The sequence below is a fragment of the Stigmatopora nigra genome, chromosome 4 (assembly GCF_051989575.1).
Source record: "Stigmatopora nigra isolate UIUO_SnigA chromosome 4, RoL_Snig_1.1, whole genome shotgun sequence".
NCBI classification, from domain to species: Eukaryota; Metazoa; Chordata; class Actinopteri; order Syngnathiformes; family Syngnathidae; genus Stigmatopora; species Stigmatopora nigra.
The window spans coordinates 4,815,196-4,831,153 of record NC_135511.1 but is presented as its reverse complement, the minus strand read 5'-3'; the positions used below and the strand labels follow the sequence as shown (position 1 = coordinate 4,831,153).

The 15,958-nt window shown below is 38.2% G+C and overlaps 2 protein-coding genes across 2 annotated transcripts; one reads left to right on the top strand and one right to left on the bottom strand.

Annotated features, from left to right (window-relative positions):
* Window positions 1-40: 40 nt before the first annotated feature.
* Window positions 41-4,497, bottom strand: arsk (arylsulfatase family, member K). The gene is made up of 8 exons (XM_077715070.1): window positions 4,246-4,497; window positions 3,162-3,291; window positions 2,907-3,066; window positions 2,017-2,299; window positions 1,778-1,949; window positions 1,482-1,706; window positions 610-825; window positions 41-517 (listed from the first exon to the last, which is right to left on the bottom strand). Exons 1-8 carry the CDS (start codon window positions 4,351-4,353, stop codon window positions 246-248), a joined length of 1,566 nt encoding a protein of 521 aa, XP_077571196.1. The 5' UTR covers window positions 4,354-4,497; the 3' UTR covers window positions 41-245.
* A 1,856-nt stretch (window positions 4,498-6,353) lies between these two features.
* On the top strand, window positions 6,354-14,258 carry arrdc3a (arrestin domain containing 3a). The gene is made up of 8 exons (XM_077714974.1): window positions 6,354-6,884; window positions 8,716-8,797; window positions 8,895-9,042; window positions 10,261-10,363; window positions 10,448-10,704; window positions 11,025-11,181; window positions 11,271-11,413; window positions 12,083-14,258. The coding sequence occupies exons 1-8, from the start codon at window positions 6,605-6,607 to the stop codon at window positions 12,149-12,151; spliced, it is 1,239 nt and encodes a 412-aa protein (XP_077571100.1). The 5' UTR covers window positions 6,354-6,604; the 3' UTR covers window positions 12,152-14,258.
* The last annotated feature ends 1,700 nt before the right edge of the window (window positions 14,259-15,958 follow it).

The following is a 15,958-nucleotide window of genomic DNA, read 5'->3' as shown; positions in this document are numbered from 1 at the left end:
TTTGAATCCATGAATAGAAAAAAAACTTACAGCCCAAACGTTTATTCTAAAAATATTTTATTTGGTTATTTCTTATTATACAAACCAGCCTACAGATTCTGCAGGATAATACATAAAAAAATGATGCGGTAACATTAAAAAGCAACAATTTATAAATATGATTTATTCTAAAAGACAAAAAGATATATTAAAAATGTAGGGGGAAAAAAGTGCAATTTTAACCACAATAAAACACTAAAGAATTATTAGGATTTGTTCAGCCACCTCTCAATTAATCTTTCATTGTTAGCAACATCTTTTTGCCAGTCAAGATTCCACCTGAGATTAGCAATCAATCGACTGTAATTGCTACCTACTCTTTGGCGCCATGCAGCAAATTCTTTCTTGTTGTAAAAATGGACACTGGCAGAAACACTGGGATAATCTACAATACGACGTAACTGCTTGTCTAGATGTGCCTGCACATCTGGGAATTTGAAAGCCACGTTGTGAAGTTCTTCCTTGTCCAGCACAAGGTCTGCAAAGAAGCAAAAGGAACAAAAAAAACCCACAAAAGTGTTTTAATTTTAAGGGATGAGGGAAATAGTATAGAAGTAGTAAAGTATTTACCAAAAAGCTGAGGCGGCACGCTCACTCCATCACCGTATGTGATGTATTTCCACTTGCCCTTTCGTAGCATGTAGGTTGATGCATTGACATTGCAGCCATGATACTCACTCAAAACCCAATCTGGATATTTCTTTTTGGGAAATGTAGTGTATTTGGAAAGAAGAGGCAGCAATGAGTAGCCACTGAGATTTCCAGTTGCCGGGATATCTGCAATATCTGAAATATAGACACATATGACTGTGTAGAAAATAATTAAATATCACTTATCATTTGCATATTTTCATTCTATGAGTGTCACAACCCTGACAAGGATAAGTGGTGTTAAAAAATGCATGAATGAATATAAATAGAAATATAGAGATGTTTGCTATTAGGGCTTTGGATATGGATTGGAATTATTTTTTAATGACTAATACCCTACATAAGACATAAACGTATAAGCCATACCCTTAAAATTGCCTTAAAATCATTGCATTTTAAAATGTCTCTTGTATTAGACGCTCCCAAAACCAACAAATTCCTTTTTTAATTGGTAGCACAAATGTGTTACCTTGAAGGGAAAATCTAGAGGAAAAAAAATGCACATGGTATTTCTGAGATACTCTTTGAATTGAAAGGATTGTCTGCTGGATTGCACATTCCAAAACGGTGTTTTTACTTCAATTTCATTCATAGATGTCAATATAAAATTGTCTTGGCTTATGGCGTTTCGTCCTTGTTGCCTTGGAGTTTCGTGCATGTCAAGATTAATTTATGCGCAAATAAGCCTTACCCTCGATTCAGTCATCAGTTTTTTGAGAGACAAATACTGCATATATGTGAGAAAATACGGTAATACAATGTGACAATGAGTAGTTTAACAGTTTTCCTACCTAGCATAGTAGGGTAGAGATCAACTAATGACACAAGCTGGTTGACCTGTAACCCCGACACAAGCCCAGGCCCCATAATTAGCAAGGGAACATGGGAGCTTCCTTCAAACATGGACATCTTGTAGAATTGCCGGTGCTCCATGGCCAGCTCTCCGTGGTCCGCCGTAAAGATTACTACAGTGTTGTTGATCATCCCTGTGTCTCTCAATGCAGAAATGACCATTCCTGGGGAGAGTTTATTCAGTACATAAATCAAATGCTTGAATTGTATTGTAGGCTTACTGCTTTCAACCAACCCAGCATGGCATCTGCTTCTGCACACATGGCATAGTAAAAGGTACGGATACTTCTCACTTCCTCTTTTGTAAAATCGCCACTGCAGTTTTTTGTGAAAGTGGAGTAGTAGTCCACAGGGTGCATAGTAGCCAAAGATAGCCACGTGGGAACAGAAACGGTCTCAGATTGAACCTGCAAAGAATACACGTCACAATTTAGCGGGAGCAACACATTTGATTAGAGGAAAGATGAAATATGCCTTTTTCAACCAGTAAAGAGATGAACGGAAAGTGGATCCGCCAGCGTTGGGACCCAGTGAATCAGTCTTGTAGGTGTGAGGAAGATTGAGGCCAAGATAAAGGGCGAACGGCTGTTGAGAAGACGCAGCCATCTGATGGATCCATTTTGTGGCAAAATCTGTGTTTTTCCAGTCCACCATATTGACTCTGACTGTGGACTCGTTCCCAACCAGTTGAGTGACAGGCCGACCTTCTTGCCGCAACAGGAAGGGAACGTCACGTGTCCAGGCCTCAACACGATTACTGTGTAGTATGAGCATCCATATGTTAAATGTCAACATGCACAATTGTAGAAAAAAACTGATACTCGTCACATGTCCTTGACGATCTTTCACTTTTCACACAAGCTTATGTAAACCGGAGGGTTTTAAGTAAGTTATTTTTTAGCAGTACCAGTCATTTTAAGTTGATCCTAAAACATAAAGTCGGCACTCATGATTTTCTTTCCCGGGCCACAGAAGATGATGCGGCGAGCCAGATTTGGCCCCCGGGCCGCCACTTTGACACCTGCGGTTTAATCTATTGAAATTTTGTTTTTTTTGACTTTGGGAAGGGAAAGAAACACATTCATACTGATATGCTCCTGGGGTACATCGTGCCTGATTAAGGTATTCTATAAGCACACTGCTTCACATTTTTGGATGTGTGGTGCTTGTTGATCTTTTCCGAGACTTCCAAAAAGTTGTAAAATAAGCAGTCAGATATTGCTTACCGTAGTCACAGAAATAAGCATTGTGACAATGGGGGGCAATGGCGAAGCTTGTCGGATGTTGTCCCTTAATAACTGTTGCTAGGATGTATGATTGGTCAATGGTCGTTTTAGGTGTCAAGTTTACGAAAGGTTAATTACCTGAGAGAGTGGCTCCCTGAGGTATAATCCAGCTTGCCAAGCATCTTCGTACGGTAGCCATTCTTTTCCAGCAAATCCATCCACGTGGTCGCATTTTTATCAAGGCACTTGTAGTTGTTCCACGACTGGGTGAGGTGGACAAACTGACCACTCCACATGGCTGCAGGTAACACAGACATGTTTCAATTAATCTTTACATCATTTGATAAATCCACAATTGGCCGATGTACTGTACATTAATAAATGAAAACTTGCCTGCACGAGAAGGGCAGCATATGGGAGAGTTGGTGTAGGCATTGCTGAAGGTGCTCCCGAGTTCTCTGAGGTAGTTTATATAGGGAAGCTGCACAACTTTGCTACCAGGATCAAATGTCAAACGACCATCCTGCAAAGTCAAAACAATAAATTAGAAAAAATACTGTAGTTTTATATATACATTCTTTGATTTTCTGCAGCCCATGCCAGCCAACCACGGGTACCAGGTGGGCGACATCCTGAATTGATGGCCAGCCAATGGCAGGGCATAAGAAGACATAACAACCATTCATTCTCACACTCATATCTAAGTGCAATTTAGTGTTCAACCAGCCTATCCTGCATATTTTATGGGCTGTGGGAGGAAACCGGAGAATCACACAAACCCGGGGAGAACAAGCTAACTCTCCATATGAAGGTATAGACCTGCGATCGAACCTTCAATCTCAGAACAGTGAAGCCGATGCGCTAAACCACTGAAACACTGGGCTGCCAAGTTTAATTTACTTATCTATATTTCATCTGCTTTGACTTTAAATTATTTATTTTGGGGGATCTAGTTTGCACTGCCGGCTTGATTGGTTAGCATGTCAGCCTCACAGCTCTGATGTTCTGGGCCTGCATGGGTTTTTTATGGGTACGCCAGTTTCCTCCCACATTCTAAAGACATGCATGGGAGGACTATTGGACACTCTAAATTGCCCTTAGGTAAGGGTGCGATTCCGAATGGTTGTCCGTCTGCTTGTGCCCTGCGATCAGCTGGCCACCGATACGGGGTCTCCCACGCCTCTGGCCCGGAGTCAGATGGGATAGGCTTCAGGACCCCCTGCGACCTTTGTGAGGATAAAACGGTTCAGAAAATGAATGAATGATTAGTTTGCACAGAATGTTCCTAATATTATATAAACATTAAGGTGGACATCATTTGTGTAAATTGGTGGTATTACACCACTACAGTATACACTGGCTACAGATTGCGATTGTATACGTTTTTTAAAAATGTTTCATGATTGTGCGTGTGGAACTCGTCGAAAGCACGTCATAGGAAATGCGCTACTTAAAACGTACATCAATATATACTCACAAATGCATCTGTCATCACCATTACGATGTTAGGTCTATTTTCAGATTGATGACACAAACTTTTAGTATGTATTTGAAATAGACATATCCATGCAATAATTAAATACATGGCAAAAAATCCCCCCCAAAAAACTTCACTCGGGCTTCAAATGATTTTTGTTCATAACAACATCCGGGTCGATTTAACAAAATAAGAGCATCCGTTAGCACAACAACAAATGGGAAATACAGTAATGTTATCAAAATAATTCAGAGACGTTGTTGTCCTTTAAAACTGCTGAAATGACACAACAAAGCACACATTTTCATGTATTTTTACTTTTAAATTCTGAGTATGGCGCAATTATTCATAATTGAGACCTTCCGTTAACATATGACGTCACATGTGTAGCCTACATGACCATCAATGTGATGAGGACGTCAGGTCTATTATAGAAGTTTTATAACATTACATTAAAATCACAGTTCTGGGTCCTGGTACCACGCATACTCACATGCCATATAGTAAAGGGTTTAAGACATATCTTTGGTGACCATTTGTTTTTCATGTAATAACACACTAAAAACGCTAGAGAGAAGCATTTATCAGAAGTACTGATGCCCAGGCCATTATTGTACTGCAGACTTTCAATGGGCTAATGCGCTGCCGTCAACTCATTCCTTACCATTGACGGCAATAGTCGTCAGATTATTTGCAGGTGACAGGGGCTGAATAGATTAGCTTTAAATATCCATCTGACATTGGTAAAAAATGTTCAGAACTGTACAAACAAAATTCCCATCATTTTTATTCAGATGAGGCCAAAATTAAAACCATTTGCGAGTTGAACATCATGCAAAACCAAATCCTGATGTCTTAAAAAAACATATTAGTATTATTTTTATTTATATAATTTGCAGTTGCTTATTTCAGCACTCTGCTCAACAAGCAGAACTCAACAGGTGGTGTCGCATTTGACTGCAATAACCATACACGCCTGCAAGTGGCGTTTTGAGTTTGTTGGAGTTGTTTTTCTGTTCAAACACAATGCGATCCCTGCCCCCACTAACCACAGTTCATTTTTACAATTCTTGATGCATAAACAACATAATGTACAATTGGAATGGTCGTTTTTATATTAGTATTGAATTACTCAAACCCCAATTTTTCAAACAGTGTAATAGCAGGGTGGCCCGGTGGATTAGTGGTTAGCGTGTCGGCCTCACAATAGGAGACCTGGGTTCATATACAGGTTGCTCCACCTGTTTGGAGTTTGCATGTTCTCCCTGGGCCTACGTGTGTTTTCTCCGTGTACTGTGGGTTCTGCCCACATTCCAAAGACATGCATGGTAGGCTTATTGGACTCTCTAAATTGTTCCTAGGTATAAGTGAGTGTGAATGGTTGTTTGTCTCCTTTTGCCCTGCGATTGGCTGGCCACCAATTCAGGGTGTCCCCCGCTTCTGGCGCGAAGTCAGCTGGGATAGGATCCAGCACCCCCTGTGACGCTAGTGAGGATATAGTGGTTCAGAAATTGAGAAGTATAATAGCGTTTCTATCTTGATCAATCTGTGCAAGGTGAGTCTTATGTATGGGGCATATGTTTGGGTTATGACAGTGGTGGGCAAACCAGTCCTTAAGGGCTACAGTGTGTCCTGCTCTTTGTTCTAATTGGTCCAGCACAGCTTTTTTTTTAAACCAATAATGCAGAAACTCGAGGCACCTGACTGCAATCTACTGATTGTACTCATTAGAAACCAGATTTGGTAAAAATGTTTCCTCTTAATGGGTTGGAATGAAAACCCACACCAGCCCTTTGTGGAATACTTTGTACACCCCTGGGTAATGATATATGCTTGTACAGACAAATACACAATGGCCATACATGGCTTGTGGCAAGTGAGCTTGGGTTACATGCGTGACCTAGTAAATAAACTCGTTGTATATTACCGAATAACAACAATAATGAGGATATTATGGCAGTATCTTTTTGTGCCATCTTTCAGCTGTTAGAGCAAACTTGTCATCTGGCCCTCTCCTCCTTCCCATAAGGCGGATAAAAAAAGGGGGCGGGGATGGAACTCTACGCATGCGCACAAGGTTGTTTTTCACATCTCCCGTAGTTTAAAGTGAGCGGAGCTGCCAAACTGCCTTGTCTTTGACCGGAGACCAAGCGGGGCTGAGAGGCGCACGATAACAGCATCCTTTGCTGTTATTCAGCCTTCACGCATCTCAATGAACCGCACACATCGAGAACACTGATAGTGCCTACTGCCTCTCGCAGGGAGGCACCAACACTTTTTTTCCCCTCATTCCCCTTCCACCAAATACCATTAACATTTTTTTGGTTGTCCGTAGCCTACTTTTTTTTAAACCTCCACCATGGTGCTCGGGAAGGTGAAGAGCTTCACGGTGAGCTACGACTGTCTGAATGACAGCAACGTGCCCGTGTTCTCCAGCGGGGACTGCGTCTCAGGGAGGGTGGTCGTCGAGGTGACCGGCGAAATCCGCGTCAAGTCCCTCAAAATCCACACCAAAGGTTTCGCCAAAGTTCGCTGGACCGAGTCTCGGAACGCTGGTTCCAACACCGCCTATACGCAAAACTACACGGAAGAAGTGGAATATCTCAACCATAAAGACGTTCTAATTGGACACGAGAGAGGTAAGACCGACTTGGACTAGTGTCTCTAAGTTTTTTAAGGGGATGTTGGAGGTCCACCTTTACGTAACAATATAAATTTACAAAAACAAATGATAGATGTGGTTGTAAGCGTTTAATAGATGAGTTTGGTCTTGTTTTTTAGTACGAATAGCAGACAAATACGTGGTTAATTGAAGCAGCAGATATGTCAAAATGAATGACAGCCATGGTTTGCATTTTTTCCCCACTCAATTAAGCTAAAAAATGGTATAATAGTCATTTTCGAATCGGAGAAAAAGGCTTTAGATTATGAACGTATGTCGTAATGGCTTTGTTGGTGAAAGTGAGCACATATTCATGCGGGAAAATGTGTTTCTTTGTCGCTTTCTTAAGTTTCCACCCATTGTTCAAAGCGGTTCAATCCTGTTCAGAAAACTGGATTGGGAGTAGGCGGGGTTGCAGGCTTGTCTCCGCCCTTATCTCTCTGCGATTGGCTGAGGTGCTCATGTGTGGCTCAATGACGTAACCATTGCAGAGTGACTTGAACAAGTTTTTTATTGACAGTTTATAATGATCAAATGATAATCTTGCAGAATTTCATGGATTAATAACATTGAAAACAACCAGTTTAATTTCCTAGAAGATTCATAGTTGGCTTCCCTTAAAATCCAATTCCTTAAAACAGGGAACAAACGAAATTAACGTTTGAACTGAAGTTGGAATTGTTAGTCATTGAACATCATTCACCTTTGTATTTTCTTCATTTATGTTAATACATTAGGTTGTGTGGAAAAAAACAAGTCGAGGACAAAAATACCCTTAGACGTTTTTTGAGAATACGCTATTTAAGCAACTAATTTACATGTCGAGCAATGAAACATGTTACATAAGCACAAGTAAATGATGGAAAATCTCTTTTTACGAATGGAATTAATTTGCAGCAGTACTGAAAAGGTTAACCAAACCAAAATGCCTCCATGGAAAGAGGAAAAAAAGATGTCATTACATTATCAGAGGATCATAGTGCTTATTTGAGCATCTATTCTATCCTTTTGTGCTTGTGTTCACCAATATTTTCCCAATACGAGTGGAAAAATTAATTTGAAGTGGTATTTTAAATAAAATTTAACCCCTGATGATTAATCTTACTCTATTGATCTATGTAACAGAATTGAGCTTTCACGGTGGAATGTAAAAAGGTTGTAGTAGTTTTTCCCCAGAGCAGAGCTGAGCAAGCTGCAGTGTTGCACAGTGAATGTGTAATGAATGCATGTGTCTGTGCCAGAGAGTGGGGGTGTGCGTGTAGGAGCTGCTCGCTCCGGTTTAGGCCGGTCTCCTCCTGACTGACAGCTCTGCACTTGTTTACCACACGTCTGCTGCTTGTAGGACTGGGAGGGGAGGGACTGCTGAGCTGGCAGAAGCAGCTTTTGAATTGCCTCCTCATGGCGTCAATGGCAAATGTATATTTATTCCACATTGGAGTCAGAAAGCTGTGCATAATGGTTTAGTTTTGCTAAGTAAACTCTATGGTCTTTTGGCTGTGGATTGTTCGGTCTGTGTTGTGTTGAGAATCTGCTCCTAATTTTTATTGTGTGATCAAAATTGTACAAGTTGAACAACACTTCAATGATAATATTCACCAATTGCATGGTAGGCTCGATCAAATGCGCTTGCACCCATACACATTTACAGCTCGATTGCAGAGTAAAAAATATTTTATTCTCTTCTTTCTCCCCCACCCTCTGTTTTTTTCTTTTATTTTTCTGTGGTATGACTTTCAGATGTCCTCGTAGAGCAATGTATCCAGGTATGGTATACATGTGTTTGGAATAGTGTCCGCCTTGTTTTTCAGACGATGACAACTCTGAGGAAGGACTCACCACTATCCATTCAGGAAGACATGAGTATGCATTCAGCCTGGAGCTTCCACAGACGTGAGTGTTCTTTTGCCCGCAAAACAAAACAAAAAAACCCTCCTAATTAAGTCACCCCATTTTTAAATGTGAACCTTTCCGCATCCCTCCTTTCCAGACCTCTGGCTACCTCTTTTGAAGGGAAGCATGGCAGCGTGCGCTATTGGGTAAAAGCAGAACTCCACAGGCCGTGGCTGCTGCCCATCAAGACTAAGAAGGAATTCACCGTCTTTGAGCACATTGACATCAACACTCCGTTACTGCTGGTAAGGAGGAAGTGTGTGTGTGTGTGTGTGTGACGCCACAATGACTCATCCGAGAAGCAATTTTCCTTAAGCGTGTCGTAAACTCAGAAATATTTAGAGCTGGTCGTCTCATGCAATTTCTAGGCGGTAGTGTGTGGTGAACGCCCAGTGTTGTTATATAATATCTGCATTTTTGGATGAAGCCTAGTTTAATGCAAGGTTTCCGAAGGTTTCTAGGGCTCCTACGCAACACACAGGCATGTGTCAGAGCTAGAGGTTTCCCAATCACACTACATTTGACAAAGAATGAAAAAGGACAAAAAATCTCAAATTCCCTTTTGTCAAGACGTTGTGCATCACAAAATAAGTTTTCAAACAAGTTGTTTCAGTGTTGTGTTTTACATTATTAATCAAACGTATATAGAGAAAAAAACAAATTCCTTTTCAATTAGGAAAGCTGCCTTTCAGTCATCATATTTAACTGCCATTGAAGGCAATAGACATCCAATCCATTTTGACAGGGGTCGTTCACCTTTGTCAAAATGGATTGGTTGTCTATTGCCTTCAATGCCAGTTAATATGTAAAAGTAAATTATTACATTTTAAAAACCTAATCTTGTTTTACCTGGTTTTGGGCCTCTGAAAATGATGTGATTGGACTCTATTTGTGTTCACGTGATCGTATCTGGGACTTTCCTCATACCCGTCCACTTTGGCCAATTGCTCCCTCTATTAATTATTGTATTTCCCCTTATAAAGCGATAAAGAAACGTAGAAATGCAAAGCGGCAAATATTTTCTTGCATATAGCATGTAAAAATCCAATATTTTCTCCAAAGTGGACGGCTTTCAGACGTGCTATATTTTTATAGTGAAAAGGCGGACGGGTAAAGGGGGGAATGCACATTTGCATTTCATGCTTAAAGCAAGAGAATACTATTAGCAGTCGGCGATGACGTTTTCATCTGTGACTGAGACGACCCAAATTAGAACCAAAATGGGTAAAACGAGATTAGTTTTACAAAAAAAAACTTAAATAAAATACCATACAAAAGTTGTTATATGGGGTACACAATTTGAAATGATTAAAAAAAAACGGGAAAATGAATAAGTTGACAGGTATGCTTTCTTATTGTTTATAGAAAATACTTATTTACTCCAAAAAGTGTGATACAAAGCTCAAAATTTGGACTAGTTTTAGCCAAATTAGTTCTCACGTTTACCAATTTCTTTCCTCCAGTCACCACAGGCCGGCACAAAGGACAAGACCCTTTGCTGTTGGTTCTGCACCTCAGGTCCAATTTCCCTAAGTGCCAAAATTGAACGGAAGGGGTACACCCCAGGTAAGAATCCAGTTGATTCACTTCATTCATTCACTTCTTCAAATAGCAAATGACTTAATTTCTTCCCCGTCAATGACTTTACAGGAGAGTCAATCCAGATTTTCGCAGAGATTGAGAACTGTTCGTCCCGGATGGTGGTGCCAAAGGCGGCCATCTATCAGACGCAGACTTTCTATGCCAAAGGGAAGATGAAGGAGGTCAAGCAGCTAGTGGCCAACCTGAGGGGCGAGTCCCTGTCCTCAGGCAAAACAGAGACCTGGAGTGGCAAAATGCTAAAGATCCCGCCCGTCTCGCCTTCGATCTTGGACTGCACCATCATCAGAGTGGAATACTCACTCATGGTAAGTGTATAGAAACTACATTTCTTCTTGTTTTTTTCTACCATGGCTTTGTATTTTATCGGAATTGACACATTATCCAACCTGGCTGCACCTGGTATTAGCTCCACATGGCGATAAGAGCATTAGAGCAGCGTATCTGCAGCAACCCCACAGGCGCTTATTACCTATTTACTCTCTAAACAGCCACTAGGATCTACCTAGTGTCTACGATAAACATCTGACCTAAAGACATTGACCCACATAACATGGAGCTATTGTATCAGTTCAGGGCATTTCTTGCATTTCAGTAGTTTTCATGCTCTCCTTTTGTGTTTCTTTAGGTGTATGTGGACATACCAGGGGCAATAAACCTTTCTCTGAACCTGCCGCTAGTCATCGGAACCATCCCACTTCATCCCTTTGGATCCCGCACATCTAGCGTGAGCAGCCAGTGCAGCATGAGCTGGCTGGGGATGGCTCTGCCCGAGAGGCCCGAAGGTAGGCTGGATGATTTTCGGTGCTCCTTCAGGTGAAGTTCATTTCGGAAAGGGAATCCCTGAATTTCTAATTCCTTGCTTCTTATTCAGCTCCTCCAAGTTATGCAGAAATTGTGACGGAAGAGCAGCGACAGAGCAGTCTGGATGTGCCAGCGGCTCGCGAGGATCTGGATGGACCTCTTTTTGCCTACATACATGAGTTCCGCTTCCAACCTCCACCTCTCTACTCGGAGGTAAGCCCGGTTTTTAACACACAATTGCTTACTTCAGAAGCCCAATTCTAAGGTGACCCTCAGACTTTAGTTTGAAGGGACTTAAATCAGATCAGAGCCTATCTCAGCTGACTTCAGGCGAAAGGCAGACCTACACCCTAGACTGGTCGCCAGTAAGCCTTAGGGTGATGCTGTATTTATTTGCATAAATATTGTCATTCTCTTCAACAATAGACCAGACAGATTGGACAGGAAAATATTAATTTTTTTATGCCCGGTACAATTATTATTTTTTCTCCAGAATTGTTACCCATATTTTTATAGCAATAAATGATAAATAACATTTATATTATTGTGAAACAGCTCAAGAAATAGTCTGTTTTTCAAAATATTACACAATGTTACTCTGATTAGTTTCTAAAATAAAATAGTCCCACAAAGTTGGCATATTTTACATACATCATGATTGTACTGAACACACCTGCCAGTGATGGATTGGATCCATCTTGTGACCAAAAACTGCCTGATATTTCAGAAATAATCGTATCCGGTGCTAATACTTAGTTCCTACCCCTAAGCATGGTTCAGCTGTTCTGAATAGCCACACAAAAAAAGATAGGGCAAAAATAATGTATAATAATAGTCAAATAGGTTTCCCCCCAATGCTTATTTACCTTTTGGTTTCTCCAGGTGGATCCTAACCCCGACCACGCCGACCGTCCAGAATTGCGCCGGGCCGATGCCTGTCCATCACGCTGAGGCGTGGTTAGGAAATTCCTTTGGCTGACTCGAAATTGAAAGAAACCTGCAAGCTACGAGGCTCCACGTTGTTCATTCTTTCCCAAAGCGGAGTCATTGACGAAAAAAAAGAGAGAAATCAGATCGACAAAGACTCCGTTGGGATTAGACAAATGTGTCAGCGACAGAGAGTCGCTGTTTGGCCAGCTCACTCGCTTGTTGAGGGTGGGTTGTGTACAGACATTTTCATCTATGGGGACCCTTTAGAAGAAAGGAAGAGTCTGAAGGTTCCGTACATACGGACAAGAGGCTTCACCAGTCACGTCCAGACTTTTCTTTAGCAGAAAAAGAGAAAAAAAAAGCGCCGGTCCAGGATATGGTTGTCGTCGACGAGAGAGCGCCACATACAGAGCAAAAGTCCTCCTGCCTCATTTTGGGATTTGGTTTTGCACATCATTATTCTTGAACGAGTGGCTCTGTTCAGCGGTTTGCTTTTCCAGACTCTTGGAGATGTGAGACTGAAAATGACAACAACAATGCACTGATTTTTGTTTTCCTAATAAGCCCGTTCAAGAAGTTTTTCCTTAGTGATTTTTGACAACTAGACTTTCTTTCTTTTTTTTTTTTTTAAATAACCACAATACCAACCGCAGCACACTTTGGTCTACCTAGAAGCTTTTTGAATTTGAAGATGTTGCCTACTCTACTTGGATCTTGTATGGCTTCCCTCCGTTTGTTCGTTATTAGTTTGTGTGTGTTCTGGAGCAGGGGTTTGCAGGTATCATTTTGCTACTAGAATTGGAAGTTTCTCTTCTGTCTGTATGCCTGCTGCCCCTCTTCTAACCTCTTACTAGCCAGAAGGTACTGTTTCATGTGTTCAACAGTGCTAATATAGCAGAAAAAAAGTTGTTTTTACTTGCACTGTTCAGAAATATTGAAGAATACTGTTTGTTTTGAGTTAGCAAAACTATTTGGAGAAACAATGTGGACTTGAGCGAGGCAGCTTTTATTAGACACATTCCCTTTCGTCCTGCTGCACGTGCTCATGTTATCAGACCAGTGAAGCCAGAATGCTTTATTTGTGGGGGGGAAAAAGACAAGCACTGACGCCGTTTCTAGTTTGGAAAAGCAAACCATTTTTACGCAAGCTGGTCAGAACAAGTAGTGGTAGGTTGATATGAGTACTACATTGGTTTTCTAACTCATTCAACAAAATAGGCCAGCTGTGGTAATAATGGCTTTGTCAAACAAAATGATGCGCAGCACTTTTTTTTTAATTTGATTATCTAAAAAAATAAAAATAATAAAAAAATAGAGAAAAAGCATTACATGGTGAAGGTCTGGATACAAAAATAGGTACTAATGTTTCCAGTTAAGCAGTGTTGTGTAGGACATGCATTATTTAATGTTGAAGGTTTAGTTTACAATATGTGGCATGTGTGGAGATCCAGACGACGACGATGGGAACACTTCTGACGACAGACAAACTGCAGATCATTCAAGTGATCTTATCTTTGTGGCCTTGACAAAGAAAATACCTATTTAGGGTTTTCCTTTCCTTTCTCGTCTATATTTTCAGTTGTATTTAAAAGGACAAAAAGGGAAAAAAAGTCCTTTTTCGAAGCAAGACAAAACAGCCCGAGAGGCCTCCTGATTTTTTTCCATTTATTTGAGAGCATTGTTGTAGTTGAACAGATAACCCTTGTGGTCTCTCAGGCTGTTGATCAGCCCTCCTCACTTGAGGAAAAACATGTACTTGGTTACCTGCATTTCCTTCAAGACCCCCCCCCCCCCCCCCCCCCACGGCCCCATTCTTTTGTATTGTGACGCTTCATGAATAAGCTGACATGTTTGCTCAATACCGGCTGGTGTGAGTATGTCCAAAAGTAAGACTAAGCTTATAAAAGGCAGGAACTGAAATGTTCAGACGGTCGGTATATGACATCTGAGACATTTTAGAAACAAAGTGCAATATCATTCGCTGAATTTTCTTCATTCTTCAGTTTTTTGTTAATCGTGTTGTATGGATATTCTATGAATATGCTATGTTCTGAATGATTTTCTTTTGTCAAGTTCTTCCTTTTTTGATTTGAATAAACATTTTGTTCGAAATGACCATTCAACATGATTACTGGTTGAGTAGTTTTTCTTCAAAGGAATTTGTTCAACTAAACACCTTTTAAACAATGGACAGCTGCAATTAAAATATTTTAACTCCTGGACCCTACTTAACAAATCTGCCTTGTTTATTTTAGGAATAAATAAGTACTACTATATGAAACTGCAAAAACAACATTACCAATAATAATACAACACTGCTAATAAATTAAAGATCATGCAAACTGCATGAATATTTATTGTTACGTTACTTCATATTCCAATGGAAAAAAAACATGCTTTTTTTCACTGCAAACATGACAATCAAACAGTAACATGTAAAAGGATGGACACAACCAATTGGAATAAAATCTTTTATTTTTAGAAATTAATACATTGTCATGTTAAATGTTAACTTTTATTCAAAGAACATGTTTAGTAATGAATATTGCACAGTGCAGGGATATCATTAATATTCATGGTCATCAAATAAGATCATTTGCACTACTGCTCTGTTGTCAAATCTATGGATTCTAGGGGCAAATCTTTGTTTTTATTTGTTGTTTGTTAAAAGGCAGTATTAACAGATATTTTTAAAATATTAAACTGCCAGTGCAGTTGTTATAGTATGGCATTTCATAAACAGATCAATTTAAAACTTTTGAAATAAAAAATTACATTTGTCTATATCAATTTGAAATTTTTGAAATAAACAGTTACATTTGTTTATATCAATTTAAAACTTTTGAAATAATTATGAAGTTCCTATTGGGTTTTCTGTGAATAACAAATGAAATATCAGACTTGCTTCAACACTATATGGCAGTGAGTGAATCGTTTTGAACACAACTGTGAGTAGGTGGGAACAAAAATAGACTAATTGCAGAAAATAAAAAATAATAAGAAATATTCACAGAAAAATAAGACATATTTACCAGTTTACTCCTTCATATATATATATATATATATATATATATATATATATATATATATATATATATATATATATATATATATATATATATATATATATATATATATATATATATATATATATATATATATATATATATATATATATATATATATATATATATATATATATATATATATATATATATATATATATATATATATATATATATATATATATATATATATATATATATATATATATATATATATATATATATATATATATATATATATATATATATATATATATATATATATATATATATATATATATATATATATATATATATATATATATATATATATATATATATATATATGAGTCAGGTGATATATTTATAGTCTAACAATATATATATATATATATATATATATATATATATATATATATATATATATATATATATATATATATATATATATATATATATATATATATATATATATATATATATATATATATATATATATATATATATATATATATATATATATGTATATATGAATATATGAATATATATATATATATATATATATACATATATATATATATATACATATATATACATATATACATATATATATATATATATATATATATATATATATATATATATATATATATATATATATATATATATATATATATATATATATATATATATATATATATATATATATATATATATATATATATATATATATATATATATATATATATATATATATATATATATATATATATATATATATATA

Bases quoted from the DNA above. Each gene is read 5' to 3' on its own strand.
- arrdc3a (XM_077714974.1), top strand. From the start codon at position 6,605: ATGGTGCTCGGGAAGGTGAAGAGCTTCACGGTGAGCTACGACTGTCTG. The intron at 10,364-10,447 runs GTAAGAATCCAG...ATGACTTTACAG, and splicing joins ACGGAAGGGGTACACCCCAG to GAGAGTCAATCCAGATTTTC. The intron at 11,182-11,270 runs GTAGGCTGGATG...CTTCTTATTCAG, and splicing joins TCTGCCCGAGAGGCCCGAAG to CTCCTCCAAGTTATGCAGAA.
- arsk (XM_077715070.1), bottom strand. From the start codon at position 4,353: ATGTATTTAATTATTGCATGGATATGTCTATTTCAAATACATACTAAA. The intron at 3,292-4,245 runs GTGAGTATATAT...TTGACTTTGCAG, and splicing joins TGGTGATGACAGATGCATTT to GATGGTCGTTTGACATTTGA. The intron at 1,950-2,016 runs GCATATTTCATC...TATTCTTTGCAG, and splicing joins CTCTTTACTGGTTGAAAAAG to GTTCAATCTGAGACCGTTTC.